Source organism: Hydractinia symbiolongicarpus, chromosome 9 (assembly GCF_029227915.1).
Source record: "Hydractinia symbiolongicarpus strain clone_291-10 chromosome 9, HSymV2.1, whole genome shotgun sequence".
NCBI classification, from domain to species: domain Eukaryota; kingdom Metazoa; phylum Cnidaria; class Hydrozoa; order Anthoathecata; family Hydractiniidae; genus Hydractinia; species Hydractinia symbiolongicarpus.
In genome coordinates, this window is record NC_079883.1 from 3,801,394 (window position 1) to 3,826,981 (window position 25,588).

At 34.0% G+C, this 25,588-nt stretch overlaps 4 protein-coding genes across 4 annotated transcripts; 2 read left to right on the forward strand and 2 right to left on the reverse strand.

Annotated features, from left to right (window-relative positions):
* Nucleotides 1-916: 916 nt before the first annotated feature.
* On the reverse strand, nt 917-2,739 carry LOC130656916 (activating transcription factor 3-like). The gene is made up of 3 exons (XM_057459856.1): nt 1,844-2,739; nt 1,297-1,398; nt 917-1,215 (listed from the first exon to the last, which is right to left on the reverse strand). Exons 1-3 carry the CDS (start codon nt 2,063-2,065, stop codon nt 1,054-1,056), a joined length of 486 nt encoding a protein of 161 aa, XP_057315839.1. The 5' UTR covers nt 2,066-2,739; the 3' UTR covers nt 917-1,053.
* Nucleotides 2,740-5,605: 2,866 nt separating this feature from the next.
* LOC130656911 (D-glutamate cyclase, mitochondrial-like) lies at nt 5,606-13,016 on the forward strand. Its single transcript, XM_057459852.1, has 5 exons — nt 5,606-6,677; nt 6,937-7,403; nt 7,591-8,274; nt 8,364-8,656; nt 9,372-13,016. Exons 1-5 carry the CDS (start codon nt 6,421-6,423, stop codon nt 9,525-9,527), a joined length of 1,857 nt encoding a protein of 618 aa, XP_057315835.1. The 5' UTR covers nt 5,606-6,420; the 3' UTR covers nt 9,528-13,016.
* A 143-nt stretch (nt 13,017-13,159) lies between these two features.
* LOC130657740 (zinc metalloproteinase nas-32-like) lies at nt 13,160-22,526 on the reverse strand. The gene is made up of 12 exons (XM_057460749.1): nt 22,385-22,526; nt 21,611-21,778; nt 20,928-21,045; nt 20,355-20,530; nt 19,270-19,509; nt 18,532-18,615; nt 16,397-16,507; nt 15,670-15,837; nt 15,180-15,300; nt 14,459-14,634; nt 14,139-14,375; nt 13,160-13,372 (listed from the first exon to the last, which is right to left on the reverse strand). The coding sequence occupies exons 1-12, from the start codon at nt 22,428-22,430 to the stop codon at nt 13,269-13,271; spliced, it is 1,749 nt and encodes a 582-aa protein (XP_057316732.1). The 5' UTR covers nt 22,431-22,526; the 3' UTR covers nt 13,160-13,268.
* A 394-nt stretch (nt 22,527-22,920) lies between these two features.
* Nucleotides 22,921-25,297, forward strand: LOC130656912 (uncharacterized). Its single transcript, XM_057459853.1, has one exon. It carries the CDS (start codon nt 24,017-24,019, stop codon nt 25,112-25,114), a length of 1,098 nt encoding a protein of 365 aa, XP_057315836.1. The 5' UTR covers nt 22,921-24,016; the 3' UTR covers nt 25,115-25,297.
* The last annotated feature ends 291 nt before the right edge of the window (nt 25,298-25,588 follow it).

The window sequence follows — 25,588 nt, forward strand, 5'->3', positions numbered from 1 at the left end:
GTAGTTAAATCGTTACTTTATGTTAAGAACAAAATAGCGATAGCCAGGATATTATGATGTGGGACGGGACGTGAAGACGGGCTACCAGAGTTACGGAACATGTACGACGGGCGAAAATCTGAGTTCCAGAAGATGTACCACGGGCGATCTGAGTAACGGAAGATGTACCACGGGCGATCTGATGCACGACGGGCGTTAATCTAAATTACGGAACATGTACGAGGGGAAATAACTGTATAGCTATACACAAAATCAAGAAATATTTTTTACTTTAAGTGATCTCTTAATGTACTTTTAGTTTGTTTGTGTCCGTTAGCAAAGATCCTTTTCCAGTCACCTATTTGCAAAAATTATTAGCCCATCAACTTTAATTACTGTCTTTTACAAAACAAAACGTTTGATGGCATCGTTTTTGTAATATAGAAAAGAAAATTACTTTGTTCATTCATTAGTCCAACAAAAATCTTTAAACACTTAACTTTTGTGGTAATTGCTTCAAGCGGTGATTATTTTTTCCCAGGAGCTCTACAACAAAGAGAAAAAATCTTTCCGGCGCTAGATCATTTTTATGACATCATGTTAATAATATGCAATTCATTAGCTTCTTTCATGTTTTTTTAGAACAATACAACAAAAAGACCTGAATGAAGTGAAAGAGAAGCTGTTTCTGTCACATTTTGACACTTTCTGTGGGAAAATTAATCAAAAATGTATAATATTTTTAGATATAATCACAAATCTGTTAAGAGTTACCTACAGAAAGTATAGCTTGTTATACATGACCACAGAAACTTTGTGTTTTTGTTTTTAGAGAAGTTAGGGATCTGTACTTATATTGCTGAAATCTTTACCTTTTCTTGCCCAGAGAAAAAAGTATTGTTTTATAGAATTTTTTTTAAGAATAAAATTCTGACAATTAAAATGTTTCTTTTTAATAAAAAAATATATTTACAAGTATTTACAAACTATTTTAAGTAAATGATAAATATATATATATATAATAGCATAAAGTATATATTTGATATATATAAAAACGAACATATATATGCTTTATCATTTTGTCATAACATTATTTGTGATCACTGCTGTAGGTTTCGGTGCCAATCTGACACAAGTATGATTCTCTAGTAATTTTGTTAAACTTTTTTTTTGCCCGTCCAAACCCTCTATTTCGTTTTGCAGTTGAGATATACGGCTTTCCAGGTTATTGCAAATCTAAAGAAAAATTAAAAATAAAATATTTCTGCAAGATAATTTTGAATAAATTATGTTTACTCGAAAATTAATGATCTCTACCTTCTCAAGGTTGACAATTCTTTGCTTTCTTTTTTCACGACATTTTCTTGCTGCTAATCGATTTCTTAAGCGTCTTTCTTCAATAGGTATAGTATTCGAGTCCTAGATAAAAGGTTGAATATTAGCACAGGCATCAAATTGTGAAAAGGAAAATATACCTACAGGAAATAAAACATTAGCCTAAAGACCTTAATTATTGTCATTGTTTAAAATAGATTATACAGGAACTTCAGTCAAAAAACAAAATGTCATTGATTCTACAATTAAAGCCTAATTTTGTTTTAATTATATACAGATGGAAAGATCTTGAGAGTTTAATTGTTTATAATAAAATATAATTAGATATGTATAACAATATGACTCATATATACAAAACTGATACAATACAACAAAACATTATCTTTTTCAAATGATTAAAAATTAAATATATTCAACCAGCATTATTTTTATTTCTCAATAACGACAACAATTTGGAATTTTACCTTCTTTGTTCTAGGATAAGTTTGCACAAAGCGAAGGCAATCAGTTATAAAAACAATATAGTTACCTTGTCTTCTAACATTCTTTCATCAGAAGAGTCATTACTGTCACTATCATTTCCAAGAGCTTCAACATCAATAATTTTTGTAGGTGATGCTGATCGACTTGTTTCTTCATAGTTATCTTCAAACGATGAAGATTTTAATTTCGCACGCAAAGCATCCCTCAATGCAGACTTTGCATCCTTCATAGAAATATCTTCAAACACAGAATCGCCAACCATTTTCATGATATCTAGCTAACTAGCTATCTGTCTATTGTATCAATAAATTGTAGCTATTTTCACAAAAATAGTACAAGTTACCTATAGCTGCCAACTATATATAAATAGCTATCTTCGAGAAAGTGAATTTATATAAAGTTTATTACCATGTGCTTATCCGTAGTTACTGCAATGTGTCTCTATGAACGACATTTATTCATGGCTTTATAGCTCGTTGCCAATGATTTACTGTGGCATAAAACGATTATATAAACAATACTCTTCCTCCGTAAGCTTTGTGTTATAATTGCTTTTTCGGAAGCTGTAATTTGGAACAATGAATACGTGTAACGGCCCCTAGATCTAGCTAGATGTATGACAACGTCAAAGTCATTTACAAACAACGATTCCATTTGTTTTCTTTATGTTTTATCCGTCAGCGATTGTGTCATCAATGCTCCTTATTTGGAAGTAAATAAAAACATGAAGACGTCGTCATAATTGTAACTAAAACATCTTCTTCACGTTTAAAAATAGAAAATAATTAGTACTAATTATGGTGGCCTGCTGAATTCGAAAACTCGTGTTCTTCTGTCAAAAAATAAAGATAAAATATAAACAAATAATAAAGAAAAAATCTTTTCGGTGAGAATACAACATCGTATTTGCTTTTCGCAAACTTTGGTCATACGCAGTACTGTTCTGCCCGGATAATAAACGCTACCCTGATTGTACGGCAGCTTGCCCCGGTTAAGAACAGGGCAAGAAATACATAATCAGGGCAACATAATCAGGACAGACCGTCTTCTTACTCAAAAAATATTTTTGGCACTTATAAAAGGAACATAATCAGGGCAGGCCAGTTTGTATACGACAGTCTAATATTATTTTTCACTTATTTTAGAACGCACATATTTGGGGAAGGCAGTCAAATATTATTCGAGATTTATAGAACAAATATAATCGGGGCCGACCGCTTTTATATCATTCGTCATCACTTCTGACAAGCAAATAGCCCTGGTGGCAAAGTTGTTGTTGTTCTCAAATGAAACGAAATTTCGTGGCAAATACTAAATTTTGGGATTCGCAAGTTTAATAACTTTTTACCAAACTTAATTCCCGCAAAAAGAATAAATTAAGTTCCGTTAAATTTAGTTGCTTCAAAGTGTATTATGTTGAAATGTATTTACTGCAAGAATGCTTTATACTAAGAACTACGTTGAGAGTTTCGCCATGTCTAGTTTTTAGGGGTGTTCTATGAATGTTTAATTCACAAAAGTTTGAAGAAAATGCCAATCACAGCCTGCCTGGCCAGCCATTATATCAGCGTTCATAATCCGATCACCACGACATAACCAGTGCAAAAAAACATAATCAGACCATGCGTACATAATCCGGCTGTCCCAGTTGTAAACAGGCCGTTTTCACAATCTGGGCAGAACATATCTAGTTCTCGTTGATGAAGTAGGCTAAAACATTCTGTTTACAAAAATGATGTATTTTCTGCCCTGTTCTTAACTGGGGCAAGTTGCCGTACTTAATCAGGCCAATGTTCATTATCCGGGCAGAACAGATCTACGTTTTTGAAGTTTAGGGTAACATCAATGTCTGCATCATTACCTCGCCTGAACTTTGCAGAATATTTTAGGATAGCATACTGACATACTGATGACTAGTTTTCAATTCCCTGCTATCTTATAATGATTCAAATGTGTGATCAAACAGGAAGTTTTTTATTGTTTATCAGACTGTATTCAATTTCGAAATTAGGATATCATCTTTAATTTTTATTGCAGGGGGAGAGACAATTTGAACTTTTGGGAGCTAAGTTAAGTGAGTAGCAAAGCCTTACAAAAGATATACATGGCCACATGCTTTCTTTAGGTCAGAGGTAAACACACGCGTGTGATTTTTTTTATGAGAGCATTTATCTGAAAACTCAAATTTGGTATCATAGCATCTAATCTGTTCTATGTGTAATTATATAATTTACATAGGTAAACAGGGGAATCATTTAGCAAAGTGTTAAAACATGATTAACCCAGCTACCTAATTGTATCTGAAAATCACATTTCTGTGCAATTTTTGGCCTTTTTTAGATACATATGCATATTTTACATCCCTAGCCTCACAAATATTGAGGGATATACCCTTTCTATTATTTCCAGGAGGGGCCATGGCTTTTTGATGTCCTGGAGTATTTAATGCTCTCTTTGAGCTATGCAAACTTAATTAGGGTCAGCGCTCTGCCAGACAACTCCATGCAACATCCAATGACCAATGCCATCTCCCCAAACAAATATCAAGCTTCTGATGACATCTCAGGAAAAGTGCTGACATAAGCAAAAATCTTTTACTGTCATTATGTTGCTTTTATGACATATTTATATATTCTCGGAAAGCTTATTATGATTTCTTATTATAATTATATATATAAAAATTACTAAGAAGAGGTAAGAATTTTGAAGTTTTAATGATCAGAGAAAAATGTGACCCCTTTTCTATATAAAATAAAATAAAATGAAAAATATAACTCATCTTTCTGTTTTCTTTTTCAGTTAATTATAACTTTGATCTTTACAGTGTATATAGCACATGCAGTCTTTTTCAGGAGAGGTGTGCGATCGCACGTGCATGCCTTGGCACACGCCTAAATCATTTCAGGCGTGTTAATAATCGCACACCTGAAAAATAAATATTAAGTTTTCAAAATCAACCTTTAAAGTCCATTTTGTAGCGTGCAATAGCAGCCCTCAAAATAATTTTTGGAGACTCGTCAGACAAAACATCCGATAGATTTCCGTCTTGGTTGGACACTTTTAGATCTCAGAGATTATTGAATAGTCCTGGTCCTTTTAATCCATGAGCAAGCCTATTCATAGCCAACTTGACCGTCCTAGCTAATTCACCGACTCCTGACTTAGTTTAAAGAACTACGTAGACATCTCTTTTGTAGACATCTCTTTTGCCTGCCCCCTTCGTCGTTGGTAACCAGGTCTTACCAAATAATCCAGCCATGCGGTTCTTAACTAATGCAGAGGTGAACGCCAATGGAGCATGGATGAAGCAAGTCTGCAAATATGCACTGACAGGTGGAATAGACATTTTATCATGGATTTAATTGTAAATAATTTCTTTATTTGACAAAATAATTGGAAACCATAGCAGGTCCGAATTTATTGGGTTTTTTCTTTATGCCTGTAAAAACGAAACCCACATGCGGTATAATTATTTTTCTGTAAAAATTTTGTTAAAGTGTAGCTGAACTTTCTGAATGAATTTTAAAGTTTTATTTACGCCATGTGGATAAAGATTTTTTTAAGTAAAAAGCAAAGAATATTTTTATATATGGGCTGATGAAGCTAATGTTACCGAAAGACGCAGCTAGATAGGTGGCCGTGATTGGCGGAAGTGAAGGCTTGTGCTGGTGGGCTTGAACCACCAACTGGGCTCGATCCTGTAGTGAGACAAAAGGAAATTGCAAACTCTTCTCACTATCGGACCGATAGCTCAGTTGGCAGAGCAGTGGGGCACTAACTCAATGGTTGCTGGTTCAAATCCCGCTCGGTCCAAGTTTTCACTTTCGCCGATAGAGATCACCTCCACTTTTGAAAATTGTATAATGTATATATGCCTTATACTGTATGCTACTACTGTTGTTCTACTACTGTTCTAAAAATTGTACTGTTCTATAATATGTATACTGTACCCAGAAGAAAATGAATATATATGGGCTGATGAAGGTAATGTTACCGAAACATGTGGCTTGGTAGGTGGCCGTGATGGGTGGAAGTAAAGGCTTATGCTGGTGGGCTTGAACCACCAACTGGGCTCGATCTTGTAGTTAGAGAAAAGGCAATTGCAAACTCGTCTCACTATCGGACCGATAGCTCAGTTGGCAGAGCAGTGGGGCGCTAAGAGAAGATTAGAATTTCTCTAATAAAATGTGGCTGTTAGGTTTTTACAAAAAATTACAAAATTAGCTTTATGGGAAATAGCAACCATCCACAAAATTAAAATTGCACATTTTTTTATCAGCGATTTGGGAAAGCAACATTACATTGAAATTTTTCAGGTTTAAGCATAAACGTTTCCTTGCTCTTTTTTTCCAGAACAAAGTTGATTTCTTAAGTAAGCGACTGCTTCAACATTTTTGAGTAAGGTGGGGTTCCTGTGTGCTGCGCATTTTTAGACGTCAAAGAAAATGCAAAAGTTCCAATTAGTTTTGTCCAGGATTGTAGCAAGATGACCAGCGTTAAACATAAATTAATATTCTATATTGTATATTTAAGGGTTTGTTTATTAATGTTTTTTTGCCTCCTGTTTATTTTTCAGTTCTGTATAATTGTTACTTTATATACTTTATTTTGGAAGGTATTTAAATGTCAAAAGCAACAAAATGTACAGCTATTCTGCCAGCTGCAGCAAGAAATATGTTTCGTCAAGGAAAATATTATCAAGGTCCTACATTTGGTGTTTGTTTAGGCTACTTGCAAGCAAACATGGCAATGATGGACACTAGTGTTGCTGATGATTTTGCAGAATTTTGCAAACAGAATTACTCAGCATGTCCATTGATATATCGTAGTAATGCTGGTGAAGTCACAGCTTTGTTACTTGCAAAAGATTCAGATATTAGGTATACTGTGACATTTACGTATTGTGGGAATTATGATATTTCCATTAACTCTCAGTTTTTGCAATACAGACAGACTTCGTCACACGCAATTTAAAGATATTTAAAGAAATAATATACAATAAGTGAAAATGGTGATTTTTTTTCAAATATCTTTAGATATTTTCTTTGTTTTATTGACAGTTTTACAGTTCTTTTGTTCTTTTTTTTGTTTTGGCTCTACCTTGAGATTATTTAACAGAATATTGCTTTTTTTACATAGAACAGATCTGCCAGCCTACAATGTATATAAAGATGGCGTGTTTTTTGAAACTGTGGAAAATTTACTAAAGTACGACTGGGATGATGTGGTATCATTTTACTTGGGATGCAGTTTTAGTTTTGATGATAAACTTTTAAACAAAGGGATTAAACTGAAAGGTCTGGACAAGAATGTCAGTATGTTTACTACCAATGTTAAATGCAATCCAGTGGGGTTGTTTTCGGCTGATATGGTCGTTTCAATGAGAGTTATTAAAGAAGCTCAATTGCAGCTTGCTGTTGCGACCACAATAGATGCTGATTATGCTCATGGAGGACCAATACACCTTGGTCGTCCTGCTGATATTGGAATTGAAAATATTCAAAAGTCAGAATTTGGATCAGATGTTGGATGTGTTTTAACGGAAGATGAAATTCCTGTGTTTTGGGCTTGCGGTGTCACATCAATGGTTGCTGTGGAATCTGCAAGTATGAATGTCACATATACACTTTTTAATTTTTTTTTTTTACATAATTTCCTCACTTAAAATATTTTAAAAGATTTTATAATATTTTTATAAAGAACTTTTTAATTAAAACATGTGAGGTCAACTATATAGAAATTTTACGAAATTATTTTGTAGACAACTACAATATTCCATTTTTTTCTTTTTAGAGTTGAAACAATCTTTCTCACACCGGCCAGGTGGTATGTTTATTGCAGACATAAAAAGCGATGACACCAGCAAAGTCGTTCCAAACAAGGTATATCCAAAGCCCAAAGTAGTATGTCTTGATCATGAATTAAAAAGATTTTCAGTTATTTCTGAATCTGGTTGGAAATTATTAGATGACTTGGAGCAGGAAACATTTCAAGATTTAGGTCAACGATGTATTAAAGAACTTCTCGTTAAAGACGATTTTCATAAAGCTTGCTTAAGTTTATCAAAGAATGCAAAATCTGTGGCAATCATCGTTGGCTTTCCTGTTTTTACTGATAGAGCTCCGCACGAAGAAAATGACGGAATTGCTGGAGCAATCTACATTGCAAAAGCTTTGATGCATTTGAATATTCCTGTGACATTTTTTATTGATGATCATAGTCAACTGCTCCGAAAAATGGTAGAAGAATGTGCGACTCTTGGATTTATGAAAGGCTCTGTCCAGATAAGATGTGTTGGAAAGGAATTCTGCATGGAGAACATGAATGAATTGTTGGATTCTGTTAGCAAAAAAGTCAAATATACACACCTGATTGCTATTGAGAGACCCTCAATAAGTCATGATGGCAGATACAAAACGATGACAGCCCGTGATGTGACAGAATTCTGCAATCCTGTGGATTATTTGTTTTTACAAGGTTAGTCATAATTCTTCTTTTAACTAAAATTATTCTGTTTTTATCGTTCATGATTACTCTAAAAAGAGTATTATATGAATACATTTCAGCTCAGTCCAACCCTGATGTAGTTACTATTGGGATAGGTGATGGAGGAAACGAGATTGGAATGGGTAAAGTCTACGAAAATGTAGTCAGGACAGTACCAAACGGTGCAGAAATAGCTTCGACTATTTCATGTGATTATCTTATCACCTGTGGTGTATCAAACTGGGGTGGACTTGCCTTGTCAGCTGGACTTTTCATTGCTCGGTCATGCGCTGTTCACGAAAGGTTTCAAAGGAATGGAATAGGGTTTACACAAGCTATTAACATCGATGACCTAATGATGACGAGTAGTCAGGTAAAAATGCTACGTATTATACGTAAGCTTTGTACTTTTTATTTGGTTTGGTCATAATAAAGGAATCGTATTGCGAGCCAATTTCTGTAAAAACCAGTCAGTGCCTGATAGTATAAATTATTGTTTATCTTCATTTTTAGATATTATCCATTGCGTAAAGCAAATTCCAAAAATTTTGGGATTCAAAAATTTATAATGGCGGACTTATGGCTCTTTGAAGTTTTTGGTAGTTTTACACAAGTGGAAAATTCTAAATTTGAGACATAATATTTTATGTTGGGATTAAGATTACATGGGTTTAATTATGGTTTCTAAAATTACACATTTTAGTCGCTTAAATAATTAACAAGTTTAATTAATAATTGGTGTAGCTATTTCAACACGTTTTGCGGTAGTGATATTTAGCGTAAAATTATTGACGAAATACATTTTTGAATAAACTCCGTAAAGTGGCTTTTTCTATTGATAAATACTAAACAACACCATATAAATATATAGTTGATTGAAAAAAATCTTAACGTGAAAACATTTTTTATCAATAGGAAATTTTTTGAATAATGTTTACAAATTTTATAATAAGCCGTTTTATTATTACATAATACTTATTAAAGAAAATTAAAAACGATAGATCTGCGAAATAACCCCACAATCATTTGATGTGAGGGCCACTGTAGACAATAATGTTAATAAATAGAAAAATTTATTTCGTATTTAGGACGAAGAGCTCCATGAATTTATATTACGTTCTGGATTTTTGGATGGAAAAACTGGAAAAGAAGATTTGACAATAGATGGGTTGGATTATTACAAAGTACATCTGAATATGCTGCTAAGATGTCGTGAAATCGCTCTACAAGGGAGTATACAATAGTTTTTGACTCTACAAGGGAGTATACAATAGTTTTTGACTCTACAAGGGAGTATACAATAGTTTTTGACTCTACAAGGGAGTATACAATAGTTTTTGACTCTACAAGGGAGTATACAATAGTTTTTGACTCTACAAGGGAGTATACAATAGTTTTTGAACGAGCTATTTTAAATGCAATTTCTTCTAAATTTTTATGATTTTTTAAGAGAGCGTATTTTCGCGGGAATTAGTTTCTACGAATTAAATAGTTTTTAATCAAAATATTAAATTTTCGTGATTTTTTTTATTTGCAAAACAATTATTTCGTGATGGAAACCGCCAAAAACTTATCATTAAAAAATAATTTTTTTAAGTATAAATGGTTTTAGTGTATAGCAGTATAAACGATGAATTTTCGCGAATTGTGTCTATCAAAAAAGTTTCATGAGAATTCATTTTCGCGATTGCCTTGAAATATTTCACGGGCATTAAAGTTTTCGCGAAAATCGGTCCCTCGAAGGTACTTTTTTTAAGCGATTAGATTTATTTTTTATGTTCGGTCGAATAGCTTTAGCGTTCAGTTCACTGATTTGTTATGTGTTATGAGACATTCTTAAGACGTCAATGTCGGACATGTCGGAACGTCGTAGTCATCTGGAAATCTGTTGTTTAAAAATATCAGATAGTTAACAATCTAGGAAATGCTACGAAAATTTGCACCCTGAACAAAAAAATCATGCTGAAAATTATGCATTTCTCCACCATTCTTTTTCTTTAGATTCTTTTTATTTAATTGTTTTTGAGACCATCATACCAAGAAAGTGATTTAGTACTAATTAGGCCTAAAAAAATTAGTCTATGTGAGCAGGCCAAATTCTGATTGTTAGAGTATTTAAACTTTTTAATTTCAAAATAATTAAATTTTATGATTTTTGTGTTCCATACCCGTCTTTTTATGCAATATTTATTATTTTACTATACACAATAGCTTTACAAATAGAAACATCCAAAAGACTGTTCTGACCCAACTATGGGCACAAGCCCAACATTGCACGCGGGCTGGCCTATCTTTAGACGGGACACCCGACAAAAGACGGGTCGGTGCGCCATCTATTGACAGGCTCGGCCCAACCTTGGACAAATGTATGCAAATTGGTTTTGAGGAATCTTGCAATTTTAGAAAATGTTTCATAAGTTGGGGCAGGACTAACTAATGACAAGCAATTCCAACGCTTTTAAAAATTGTGTCATAAGATGGGACAGACCTAACTATTGACAAATCACACTTGTCATAAGATGAAAAAAACCTCTCACGCTTTTAAAAAACTGTGTCATAAGATGGGATAGGCCAACTGTTTACACTTTTTTGACACAGCCAGCACAACATGGGTCAGTCTGAAGACTCCCAGACTAAAATTAAACCTTGTAACATAGGCAACACACTCTTTCGCATTTTTTTAAAAAAAATAAACAGAGGCCACGCTCTTCTGTGGACAATCTAGTGTCTATAGGAGAGGGAGAGGAGTGAAGAAGACAAAAAATGTATGGAGGAAAATAAATCATGAATTCTCTAGATATAATCTATTACAAATATAGCTAAAGTAATAAGCAATACAAATACCATGTGATATGTTCTGCTTTTTTAAAAAATTAAGCAAACACAGAGATAAATTGAGAAATAAATTTGATAAATGGTGATTAGGTAGCACAGTCGGTGGAGTGTCAACTCATGTTCAAGTGGTTGTGAGTTTGATCCCCGCATAAGGATGTCGTCCAGAGTTTTAAAAAAAGTTTTTGTAGCACAAATAGGAGCTTTAAACACTCTAAATCTGCCGTTGTGGTCCCTTCTGGATATAATTAAAAGGGTGTATTGCTTGAAACTGGTGAGACTGATCACAAAATATGAATTGAAACAAAATTTCTTTAGATTATAGTCTCTTTTTCTTATGTTTAAATATATTACAAAATATTCCAATTGTAGCTGGTTTAGCCAAAGCAATCTCGCCTCTCAAGTTACGTAATAGTTCCAGTTGCGATAATTCCATCGAAGATTATCTTGAAACGTAAACAGCTTCGAAATACCTAGCTAGCTGTTATATAACATTATATTACACTGAGCTGAATGGTAATTTTGATATCTTGAGGCATAATTTTTTAGCTAGTCATTACGCACACGACAATCCAGTTAAAAAACATCTCCAATCATGCAACAAGAAGTCTGTAACTACTTTAAAAAATGCATTTGCTATACGATCTTGTCAGCTGTGTTACGAATTTAAATCAAGGATCTGGTCTTGCCCCAAGAGAAGTGTTGTTTTTTGTTACCCACAACAAACTTGAAATGCGTAACTTGAATTAATCTCAGCTAGCTATACACATCAATACGCCATAAAAAGTTGCAGCAGTTATGTTTTTGCACTTTAGTTAGTTTACGTTGAATACAAGGTCTTGGTGTATGCAAATACCTTTTAATGCCATGTCGAAGGTTGGTTGTTCTGGTCCACAGGGTGGCATACCAAATGATGGCCCACCGTGTCTAAAGATAGTTCGCCCCGTCTATAGACAGGCCGCGTTCTAAGTTGGGTCAGCATGAAACTATTGCGTTTATTGTTCGCTAAAATGTCGCGAAATTAAAATTCTAGAAAAATCAATATAGTTATAACTGACATCCACCAGCGACATTCTGCTGGTTGTTGTTGTTCTTCTTCTTGAAAAAGAAGAAGAAGAAGAAGAACAAGGAACTCTATATACATAGGAACTACAATAGCATGTTTATCTTTCTTTCCTAAAAAATTCTTGTTATAGCCTTTAAATCGCATTGTGTATTTACATGCGCGAAATAAACATAAATAATCATAATTATGCAAGCAAACACGGAGCATATATTTTTTTTTGAAATAGTATGCGTGCTTATAGATCTGAAAAATGATAAACAAATTGAAGCGTCCGAGCTGTTCAAGGAAAATTATGAAGCTTTTTAAGAAATTAAATACACGGTGGTAATGTGCTTGCCAAGAGATGCAAATTTTGTGTTCGCTATCCCTTGTGCAGAAACCTTGACTGAGGTCCTTATGACAATAAATAGGACCATGGTACAGCAGTTAGATATTTGACATGAAATATTCTGTCTATTCTTTTCCTTCAATTTATATGCATTGATGTTGTTGTGTTTATCTTTCTACTTTTCCTTGGTACTAAAATTTTATAAAAGACAACTGTTAGATTTCGCTATCTGACAACCACGATGCTGCTGCGAAAGGATGGCAGCTCTTGTAAAATTATGTCACAATAAATGGTAGTCACCAATGCAATTATTACTTGGCACACTCCCTAACAAATTCTTTGCATTTGTGCGGTGAAAATTAGCTAGCGTGTGTGTTGTACTAAGCTTGCTGTTAGCATAAAAATAATAAAGGACAGATCGAATTTATATAGTTGTATTTTAGATTATAAGAGACTATAGGATTTATATAAAATGTATATATATTTAAATATATTTGATACCGTGAATGTTTTTTTTTATGTTTTCCCAGAATTTTTGTTGTTGCGTGCAATCTTATATAAAGTTGAATAATAAAGGTGGAAAAGACGTGACCTACTTGCAGAGTTTCATGTTACACATAATTTCCAGTAAACATTAAAAACTAAGGAACTATGCATGACACCATCTAACTTTATTACAATAAAAATTGTAAGTAAATGAAGCACAAATGACGATAATAATGCTTTGCAAATATAGAATATACATTTGAAAAGAAAGATTTAACATAATCCACAAGTCTTCCTGCAGTTCAATACCATCCACTGCTCTGTGCGACATAATTGCACATTTGACCATGCACATACTGCGTGGCCATCTTTGCATGCTAAAACAGTCAAGGTTGTTTGGTTAAACATCAAAGATAAAAAAGCAACAACCCTGGACGTTATATTCGTGGAAATATCATTTTTGGAAATTTCTCGAAATGGCTAAATAGCATAACTTGACCAGTGCTCCACAACTGTAAAAATTTTACTTCGGCAGGGGTGTAACAACTAAATAACGTCGAAAATGCATTAGATGTACTTTTCACAATGTCCACATTTTATCACAATCTTTTTTACAGGACAAAACTTTTGAACAGTTTTTCAAATCGAAGTTTTTCACACTGAAGTTTTTATCCTCTATAAACATTTTTAAATAATAATAATAATAGTCCCGGAAAGGCCCAATCAATTAGCACCGTTTAAGATTTTGGATCTAACCAAATAACCTGAGATAATCTGCTGTACACTTTGACAAGTTTGGGGTGCGTGTTACTTAAATAGGAAGTCTTTCTCAATTGCATGTCGTTAGGATTTTTGAAATCCGCCCTCCTTTCAACTAAAAATTATTTTCGGGGTTGAAGGTGAAAAAAAAATAGAAAATAGAAAATAAGGAAGATAAAAATTATAACCAGAACGATTTTAGGATTTCGTATCTTGATGATGTAGATTAGAAGGTAAAATCTGTGATTTATAAAATGACTATTACAATTTGGAGGACTCAGTTTATTTAAAAACTTTATTTAAAATTTTTATTAATTTTCAAACGGTGTAAATCCTTTTTAAAAGGAAGTGTATTCTTATTTTTAAATGCAATGTTAAACTTACGTAACCGCGGCGTCAAGCCATTGCCATACCCACCGCAATTGTACATCAAATTGATGGAAACGATATCTTGTTTGGAAAATCCGTTATTTCCGAGTACCATTCTTGGATTTTGTTTTGCCTCAATTGTGTTGAAACCGTTCTTTGAGAATTCATTGTTTCGGTAATGCATAATCGAATTGAAGTCGTAAGGTTGATTTAACGTGTTTGTTAGATACTTTTTGAAGTTTCCGAATTGACCTGCACGTAAAACATTGTAAACTGACGATGCAAAAAATGTAAACAAACAAAAAAGCAAGCAAAAACATGGGAGGTGTAGTTACCCTGCATAATGTTCTGGGGGTATATTCTGACATATTCATCTCGGTCCATGCGACTCTGTTCATGATAGAAGCCGACTGCATGCATCAACTCATGCAAGGTGGTTGCTAAATCTAAACACTGGTCACCTAGCTTCAAAAGCTGCTCACCTCCAGTGCGACCAACTCTTGACCAACACCTATAAAGAATTGAATAATTTGTTGTTATAGGTTGAGTGTTGCCATTAATTCATCATTCTTGAAATTTAAAAAAAACTGAAACTGTTCCAATTTTGTGGTAAAGTGACGGAAGAGTGACGTGGTATGTTACTAGGTAGAATAAAACGCGGAAGAAAACAAAGATTTTCCGGCATCAATATATAGACTTTGCTTGCATTTCCTCTTCGTTTAAATTTTAAAGAAAATTTGCGCATGCTCAAGCCGCTTATGTTGGAGATGTAGACATTCCATTGACTTTGCGTACATTTCCCCTTAGTTGAAGTCTTAAAGAAAATTTACGCATGCTTAAGTTGCTTCGTTGGAGATGTAGACATTACAAGTCAAACTGCGCATCATTTATTAGTACCACCATTTGTGCAATGGATATTAAGGTAGATAAATGACGTTTAAAGGTAAGATTAAAAGGTCTGATGAAATTCTCAGATTATAAAGAACAATACATTAGAAGTTTCTAGAGGCGTGACATGAGCATCACGACACGAGCATGATATTGATATGAACTTACTGTGGTATCCTCACCATCCTTATATAATCTTGATGTTTAGTTTGTTTTGGAACGAAACGAATGCAAGTATGTTGATGGTAGACTCGCATTGCATTCAGCATCAACTGACGTCTTTTGGTATCTAAGACACAGAAAGATTATAATAAATTGAATTTCTATAGATGTTACAACAGACCATTTTCCAATTGCAGTAGCCATTTTTGTTTTTTACGCAAACTTTTTGCCATATAGCAGATCATCCAGAAAACCGCTAAAAGGTTTAATTGCTCACATCGGCATGCCCTTGTTTATTTTTGTGTATCAGTATTCAATTAGTTAATCTTTTTTATTTTTTCTATTTTTTTATAAGAGAAGCAGTTGCGTGGATAATATGTTGCACATAAACTATGTTTCTTCTCTATTTTTAGGTAAGAAACTTTTTCAGGAAGAAATTTTCACATTTATTTTCTCCACAAAATCGCGAAGTCAAATAGAAGAAGAAGGGACTTACCAAACCATCTGTCAAACACAAAGGGAATAACTCCTCCTTCCCATTTTTTATCAAGTGTTCCCTTAAATGCGGAAGCTGCTGATAGTCCTCCATTGATAAGTTCTCGATCGGCTGGTCCCACACCAATGTCACCTTCAAACGCGGTTGGGTTGTGATGATCAACTTGTACTGTAAAAAAAATTAACTGTTTAACGGAAAGAACTAAAGGTATAACATGCGGAGTAAGAAAACACAGACCTCGTCCCAGAGATCTTCTACGCCTATAATATTCTGACAGGACGATTTCGTTACGGTGCCGTCCCGTTACATAGGCATGGAAGAGCTCTGGAGACAAGGTTGAGGAAATACGGAACTTATAATGCGGGTTTGAATAAGCATTAAAAAAAATTAGTGTAAATCGTTTTTCAAAAAGAAAGAAAATCCAAATTTCGTGGGATTTAATTTTGACGAATAGCGAGTTTTCCAATAATTTTCGCGGGAACTAATTTTCAGGATATTGACACAACCACGCGAAAATTGAATTTACTAATTTTATTTTCAAGCTTTAATACATTAGTTCCTGTTTTTAAGAGTCTTGCTATAAGCTAGTCAGTACTCATGCAGCCTCTCCTCTAAAAAGCAATATTTCTTGAAGACATTTGCTGCATGTAACATGACGCAAGCTAGTCAATATTTATGCAGCCCTTTTCTCTGAAAGATAATATTTCTATAACGTGCAGAAATTTACCGTATGTAAGATGCTTGTACCTGTAGTGACTTGAACCACCATTAATAACAGGGACCACATTTTCATGTTTAACAAATAAATTTTTCTCATCTTTCGTGACTGCATATCTATCTAACATTGATAGTGTAACGTGGATTTCTTGTTCGTGATTTTTTATTTATTTATTTACAAATTGGTTGCTAAATAAAGAATTTTCTCATCCAGCTATTTTATATCAAAATGTCAAAAAAATTTGTTTATCTTCACTATTTTTTTCTTATTTCTTGTTTTAATATATTTTTGTAAGCACCTGTTTATTATACGACTTAAAGTCTTTCATGCTTATAATTACCTCAAGCGTGTTTAATCAACTTTTGTATGTATTGCAAACGATCCAAATCAACCTCATTCCCATGGCATTTTGCCTTTTTGATGAATTTCATATTGCCGCTTTATAACAATTGTGCAGAGGCCACAAAACCCTGAGGACGAGGAGGGAACCAAATTAGCTGAAAGGCTAAGAGAACATTTGACCTCGAACAGTTCAAACAATCTAAAAAACTATACCGCCTGCTTACAAAGTTTCAACACACACACCGCATTTGCGCTGCAATTTTGAAATTTTATACACCCCGTTGGTGGAGGGTGGTTTGATAAAAAAAATAAAGGAAGGGAATAAAAAAAAAGATATACCATACCTTAGAAAAAAAAAACACCACAGGAAGAAAATAACACATAAAAAACGGTGGTTAAGTCTTGTGAACGCCCGAAAGTTTTTTTCTATAGCTACAATGTGTTTGTGTATCGGACAAAAAGATGTCAGGCAAAGGTTTCGTATGACAAAATTATTCGTCAGAGATAATTATTTGCCACTTTGAGAAAATTTTTTGAAAATTCGATTTTCTACAGTTAAAACAACTCTGGACTATAGTTTTTAGTGAGCACCCCAAAACATAATTCATCGGACAAAATTTTCATCAACCTCTACAAATTTCGTCACTTTAACCTCGAACCCAGGGCCGTAGCGTTTTTTTGATGTGAGGGAGAAACGCGTTTCATCCTCATATCAAAAAAAGGTATCAAAGGTATCAAATTAGAAGTGTTTTTTTTCTGAGACGAACCAGTATGTAATATATATATTTTTTCTAACCTGAGAGAATGCATAGAACAGGATCATGAAAATGTTAGTTTTTTTCTGAAAAATATTTATTATTGTATGTAGTAGGATTACCGGATATTTACTTTTTAAACGCAGATTTTGTTCAAAGAGCGAATAAAAAAATAAACAAATAAAGTTTGACTCTTTCTTATATCTTGTTTGTTTCGGAGTTAAAAAAAAGGTCAATGAAATTTGTTTGAATTCGGGTTGCATTCAATTTTTTTTTCATATATCGTGTGCGTCCATCAACTTGTTGTGTGTATGTTCTTTAGTATGTCGTGAATCCTTTGACGATGTCGTGTTGTTTTTCATATGTCGTGTGCGTTCATCAACTTGTTGTGTGTATGTTTTTCAATATGTCGACGGTGTTATATCGTCAGGTAGATGTCTTATATATTTTTGAAGATGTTTTCACTTCTTTTTATAAGATACATATCTTAACTGGGCAAATTTTTGCACGGATTTAAATTCACAAGGTCAAAAGTCGTATTTTGCGAGAATTTAATTTCGCGATTGCGTTTTTTCAAAAATTTCCCTAAGATTTTATTTCGCGAATTTCGTTTTTTCAAAAATTCCGCGAGGATTTAATTTCGGCGATAAGCTACTGTTTCCGCGCGAAAATTTGTCTGATTATGTGCTTCTTAACCTTGAATGAGAATTTCTGAAAAATTTTTGAATATATAATCAGACCCTGTTTTAACTCTTCTATTATTTTCAGCAAGATTCCTGGTTCAATTTACTTTTTTCAATTTTCTTAATATTTCGCAAGTTAGCAGTTGAAAGTATCTATAATTTTAGCCTCAATTCAAGAAACTTTGTGGATCTTTTAAAAAAAAGTACACCGTCATTGTGGCGACTAATGTTAAAACTATTGTAAAAATTATATTCTAAAGTCATATGTTTTCACAACTTAATGCACCTACTTTTGACATTAAAAAACCACACTAAATGAAATGATATATATTATCAATTCAGCACTGTCTACAACTTTTTTTACAGTTGACCAGCATCCAGCGCGAGTTTTTATAGCACTCTCCTCTTTGTTGCCATTCCGGACATCGTGAATTACTATCGGTGCAGGCTGAAAAAAAGTATAATGATATTATAACTGGATATGGTGGTATTTTTGCCTCACTTGAAAATCCGGTACATTCGTTAGGTCTAGGCGAATGTATGGTAAATAATGGTATCATTGAAATAAATACATCGAAAATAAACAATTCGCATGTGTGAATAGGTAAACAATGAATAAATTTGCTGATGAAAAAGGGTGTAATTTATAAATATAAAAGGTTTAAAGAATATATATAATATATATATATGTGAATAAAAACAAGGGCTCCTACGACGAATTGTCAACCCTCGTTCCCAAGTTCTTTTTTCTTAGAGCTGTTTTATAAAGACAAATTACCCGGGATCAAAAGGTGTTAAGTCCTGACTGTTTTTTGAGTTTATTTAATTTTTCTTGCTAAAACAGTTCTAACCAAATAGAAATTATGTTGCCAACAATTGCCGCTGCCGGATCACTACAAGGAGATAATAACAACTTTCTTTATCGATCTTAATCTCCCAAAACAGGCCCAAGTTCGTCCGGAGCATGTTTCTCTGACAACCGGTATGGACGTGATTTAAACAAGGGACCTTCCACCCCCTTCTAGTCCCCCCCTCCACGATTCCCGAGCACAATGCTCTGCTGATAAGGCGCTACTGACTTTTGTTACTAAGAACTACTTACTAGGCGGGTTAGGGCTCGGACCTCCTCCACTTCCACTACACCTATACATAAGTCGAATAGCATTTAAATCATATTGTGTAAAATCAGAACTCCCCAGTCTCAAACTTGGGTTATTTTTAGCTTCAATAGTATTCCTTCCGTTTCGAGAAAACTCCCAGTTTCGGTAGTGCATGATGGATTTTAAATCATATGGTTGGTTGTAGTAGTTGGTGCGATATTTGTTGAAGTTGTACGATTCACCTAAAATAAACAAACATTTAAGTTAGTTGATCACTGATGAAAGCTTGATTAGATCAACCTCTTCTCAGGGCTTTTAATATTCTTTACACCTATTCTCCTAGTTAAATCCTAGGTACGACGTTGCGATAAGCTCTATTATTTTTCATAGAGTGTTACATCTAATTTAAGTGTATTTTTTTTGCACTCTGCATTTGTGGTGGAAAAAAGATTCACCGATGTGGTAATATTAGAACTAGCGAAATCCTTCGTTCTTTTGCTACTAAAATAAACGTTACTGATTACAGTGATCAAGCGTACCAACCTCGTTTCCCGGGCATTTTGCCTTGTTGATAAAGTTGATAATCGATCACCACTCTGAATAACGGCTCAGGGGTCACAAGACCCTGGGGACGTGGTTGCCAGCGTACAAATGCGGATAAAAACGCAACAAGATTTTAACATGTTAAACTAATGCCTTAAGGGGACTGTTTTTGGAAAGTCTAAATTGTGTTTTGCGGGGATTAATTTTCCTAAATTAAAAAGATTTTAGTTTATCACATAAACCGATTTTCGCGGTTACCTGATGAAAACCGCGAAAAGGTTTTTAAAACATCCCTAACAAAAAAGGCTTTTTTCAGTATAAATGATTTTTCGTCTATAAAGCAGTGTAAATGGTAAGTTTTCGCGAATTGTGCCTTATAAATAAATTCGCGGAAATTAAGTTTTGCTATTTGAGTGCCCTAAAATATTTCAGGGGCATTACGTGAAATTTGCGAAGAAAACATTTCAGTAAAAATGAGTTCTTTTAAAGTAGAATTTGATAACAGACAAAAAATTTGACACCAGCATAAAACACAGAACGGTACCAGAGCGGATGTTATTCCAGTAGATGTTGACATGATTATCTCGATCGTTTCGACTTTGTTCATGATAAAATCCAACAGCATGCATCAACTCATGACGAGCAGTCCCGGCATCTAAACAATGGCCTCCCATTTTGAGTAATTGTTGACCTCCACCTCGACCAATGATTGACCAGCAGCTGTAAATAGAAGCACCAAAAAGATGAAATATTCTGCACAAAACTGGTATAAAAAAGGAAAATTACGAAAAAGAAATTTTTGTGGATGACTGTTGCGGACTTTATTTTTACGTAATTTAGCCAATTGCGCGAAAATCAACCTCGTCCCCAGGGCATGTTGTATCTTTTCTGACCACTGGACGGCGATACGAACATGGCTAGGAACGAGGTTGCGCGAAAATACCTTCCACACAAAAACTGTCGCAAAAATTTATTCAGTTAATAATTTGATTCCGTGTATGCAGAATACAACATAAATTTTTCAGCAATTTTTTTTTTTGTTGTAATCAAAATTTGAGTTCTGGCGTTCGAAGGAATTCGTATTAAAAAAACAACACAACAAAAGGATCACACTCACGCATTTTGGTTGACCATTCTAACATAATCTCTTTCATTGGTTCGTTGCACAAATTTAATGCAAGTTTGTCGGTGATAGTCAGCCATAGCATTGTTCATCAAAGTTCTACGTCTAGCATCTAGAAGAAATTATATTGATACAAGCCATCACCATCCATGCCGCATTTTCTGGAGCTAAAAAGGGTTACTACAAACCGTGCACCCAAGACCATAGCAGACACCCGATTTTAAGGGGCTAATTATTTACCATTGTATAAGGCCCACCATGTGGCACATCCCTGGTCCCCTAGACTGCCACAGCCGTGGTACCTGTCATAAAACTGCCAACTGTTCAATACATCCGCTTTTGTTTCAGCGTGATAAAAAGCAAGACGTTTTTTACAAAATTGAAGAAATATTTCGGAAAGGTCTAAGTTCTAGTATATAGCTTTAAAAATATTTTTAGTGAGTTTTCTCACTGTTAGCTAGTAACTTTAACAAGTAACAATTGATGGTGACCATAATTTTAACTTCGGGTTTCTTAGAAATTATTGAATTCCATAACATCTGGACTAGAAAAGCCTAAATGTAAAGAATGTTCTTAAATGTTGCCCTATCGATAAAAGGTTAGTTAATTTGGTTGTATTTTCAAATTTGTCAACCTTGGGTGTTTTTAACTTTGCAGATTATGACATGGCTACGTACCAAAATTTCTGTCGTAAACGTAAGGGATAACACCACCATTCCATATTCTGTTGACTGTGCCTTTAAAAGCTTCTCCTGGTGCAAGGTTGCCGTTCACGATTGCTCTAGTTCCAGGATCTAACCCAATATCACCTTCAAATGCATCTGGATTGCCTTGGTCAACTTGGACTAAAAAAACCAAGGAAACACATGGATAATATTATTTTTATTGAAATTGTTTACCCAGTGTAACCACTAGTTCTTATTTGTACTGCCATAGACGAGGGTTCTAGTACATTTAAAGCTCTCATTTAAGCTACAAAAGTCTTGCAACTAGACAACCGCCCGAGATATCAATCCTATTCTCCTGCTGAACGCTAAGCAGATAGACTCACACTTCTTTAGTCTCCGGTATTACTAGGCCGGAGCTTGAACCCGGGACCTCCCGCACTAAAAGCGAACGCTCTACCGCAAGGCTAACAGTCGGAATATTAAGTAAGCAAAAATACACCTGCAAATAATTGAAATGATGACAGTATCGTCAGTATTTATTGTAAATTACCAAATGACCCAATAAACGCCCATTCCGAAATAGCGCCCAGCGCAAGCACAAAAATTAAGTAAGCAAACAGCGCAATATTGTAACAGTTTTTTGGGCGTGTTACTAAAGTCTTTTGTTTTTAAGTTTATTTAGCTTGTTTAAGAACATTAAAACAATCATTGAAGCTTAAAACGCTTGACAATATAGACAATATTAATATTGAAAAAAAAACAAAAACATTCAATTTACCATACCTGCAGTGGTATACGCAACAAGCGCCAACAAAGTTAATGAAAACATTTTTCTTGACGCACGTTACACAAAATGTCTGCGCCAACACGGGTCAGAAGTTGCTTTTTATAGCATACGCAACCCCCGGCGTTGCTACTGGTAATTTTTGCCATCTTCCATACTTTTTAGTTTACGTAGATTTCATTATAAAATTTTATTGATACAATTGTGTACACATAGAAATTGCGATTCATTTTATCTTAGCTTGTTGACAGAAATTGATTTTGCAGTTGTTAAAACTAAAAACAAGCATTTTTGAGTATTTTTATGGCACTAATTTTTTCTTTCTTTATCTTAAATTTTAAAATTAAGACAAATTAGAGCAACTGAATTAACAAGACAATGTATTTCATTTAAAAAATAACTGCCAATATTTGCATGCTGTACGAAAAATTGTTTGAAACTGATCTGGCGGTGAATAACGATTACCTTAACAGCTCAAAATATTACAAGTCTCGCGAATTTCCGATTTTTTCGCAAAAGTGTTTGGACAACCTTGATTTCAGGTTTTTTTCTTCTTGTACTAATATACGTACAGAGACAAAAAAGCCCTGGAGGTTGAGGTCAGAAATTCTTATATAGGTTTTTGTCAAAACTTTATTTCGCGAAAAATCTCACAGTCCCTCATTTTTTGATTGCATTAACTTTGAGTAAAATTTTAAAACTAGACATTTTATATGTAAAACATTTCGAGATTACGCCAGATTATGCATTGGTGTTTCAAAAATGGTATTGAAGAATAAATTTCCGTTAAAAATATGTATAGCTAACTTAATGTTTAAGATGATAAGATTTTACTCGCGAATTTTCTATATCCCCAATTCGCGATAACGATTTCCTATTTTTGCTAGTAATATGAAAAAAATTGACAAACTTGAATACAAAAATTTTGGCGCGGGAAAGTTTGCATTCGCGTTATCAGAAATCTTGCTTTCATTGAATATCAAATATCTTTCAAAGTAGACGGCTTTTTCTATGAAGTTTTAAAAAGACACTTTATCAGCCTAATATTTTGTTGGATTATGCTGAAATATTCAAAAGCATCCCCGCCCCCAAGGTTTGTTCCCTAATGTCAAAGCTGTTAGCGCTTAGCTGGTGCCCTCGATGTCAAAAAGGCAGGAACCTCTGGGGACGAGGTTGATTTCGAAGTTGTTTCCGCTTCAAACCTTACTACGTCAATCATTTACACAGTAAGTTTGTAATCAGAAAGAAAGGACGTATCCTTCTTTTCTTTTAATAGAACAAAGCGAATGTATTCTCGCCCTACCTAGCTAAATTAAGGGAACTAAATTTTCGCGAAAACTAATTTTCACGAAGTTGGAAAGTCCTAATATTTCGCGAATGAAACGAAATCGGAATTTGGCGATATTTTGCGTATCAATTTATCAAAATCAATTTATCAAAATAATAAAAAATAAACAGGCTTCGTCTAAGTAATGAATCTATTGTTTCTTAATTACCGATCACATAAACGAGGTTAGTTAATAATGGTAACCACAACAAAACACAACAAAAAAATATATTTATATTGAGATAAGATATTGTATATAGTAGAAGTTGTCACATGTAACAAATAATTTAAAAATGAAAAAGAAATGAAAAATTACAACGATAAAAATATGGGAAGAAAGAAACAAGCTTTGTTTATCATTATTTTAGTAATTGGACTAACGCTCATAATAACATTTGTAAGAAAATATCAAAAGTTGGAACTTGAAGGTATGACCATAGATATAAGAAAATACGAATATGCTTCTAACAACATAGTTTTTAACCACTCCATCTTAGAGACGATTAGAAAGCGATTAACGTTACTCAGGAGGACTATAAACACGGTTAAACTTTTAAAAACACGCGAAACAGAGAACCTAGTAAATCTACATAAACCTGTACGAGAATTGGTTAGAAATGGCAGAAATCCGGAAAACATCATTCTAGCGACTCCACGTCTGCCGCCACAAAGTGCAACTAAAGTTATTATTCTAGTGTTGTCAGACACGAACAACTTTCACGCGCGAAAACTCATACGAAGTACATGGGCAAAAATCAAAACATTGAAACTACCTGGAAACAAAACTGTTCTGTTGAAATGGAAAGTCTTCTTTTCAGTTGGGTACAAGCAAGTCAAAGGATTTGATTGGATAGAACACGAGTCGATTTTTCAACAAGATCTTATTGTTACTGACCTGGTGGACAGTCCCGTCACTACAACAATGAAAATTATGACGTCACTAAGATGGCTGCAAAACAGTTGCGTGTTTGATTACGTATTTGTGATTAAGGACAATATGTTTGTCAACATGGCAGGCCTTTACGACTTCATCCACAGTGCAGACAAACCGAGTAAAGGATTATATGCAGGCAGAATAAACTTTAAACATAAACTGACTCATTTATCTGAAATAAAAAATATGAATACATACTACCCGCGGCACGCTGAGGGAGATTTATTTATTATGTCTTCGGATGTCGTAAAGAAAGTTCTCACATTTTTCAATGAAACTCAGTCAAAATCGATGAGATCAGATGTTTATATCGGGCAGTTAGTTTTAAAAAGTGGTTTCGATGTATGGAATATAGCAGACTTGATAATACCCTTCTGTGTTCACAGCAGAATGAATATTATTAACGTTTTAAATTACGACACAACAAAGGATTGTATGGAATATTTATATAGAATTATTACCCTATGACATTATTACGTTAAAATAACTTCCTATCTTGGACACGCCCTAAAACTTTAGGTCACCCACTGTTTAAATGCTAAGTAATAATTCGCTTAAACCAAATATTTACAGTAGTGCTTCATCAACCACGTCCTGAGATCTCTTTTTCACTTTTTGATATCAAAAATCAATATCAAAAAGTATAAAAGAGTCCTGGGAACGAGGTTCAGTGCTTCATTAGAATAATTTTCCTTTTCTGGATCAAAGGCATTTCTTATTGAAAAAAAAATATATGGGTCGTCGTTCCCAGGGCATCAATTTGATAGCGTAGTTATGGCTCAGAGGCAAAAAAGCTTGGGGACGAGGTTGGGGTTACGCTAACTTAACATTTCTTTCTTTAAGTTTTTCTTTATCAGATGTCTAATGATAATTGGAAAAAAGAATTCTCAGAGTAGCCTCTATTCCTGACATCAATTTTTTGCTGGAGGATGTGTTGTTTTA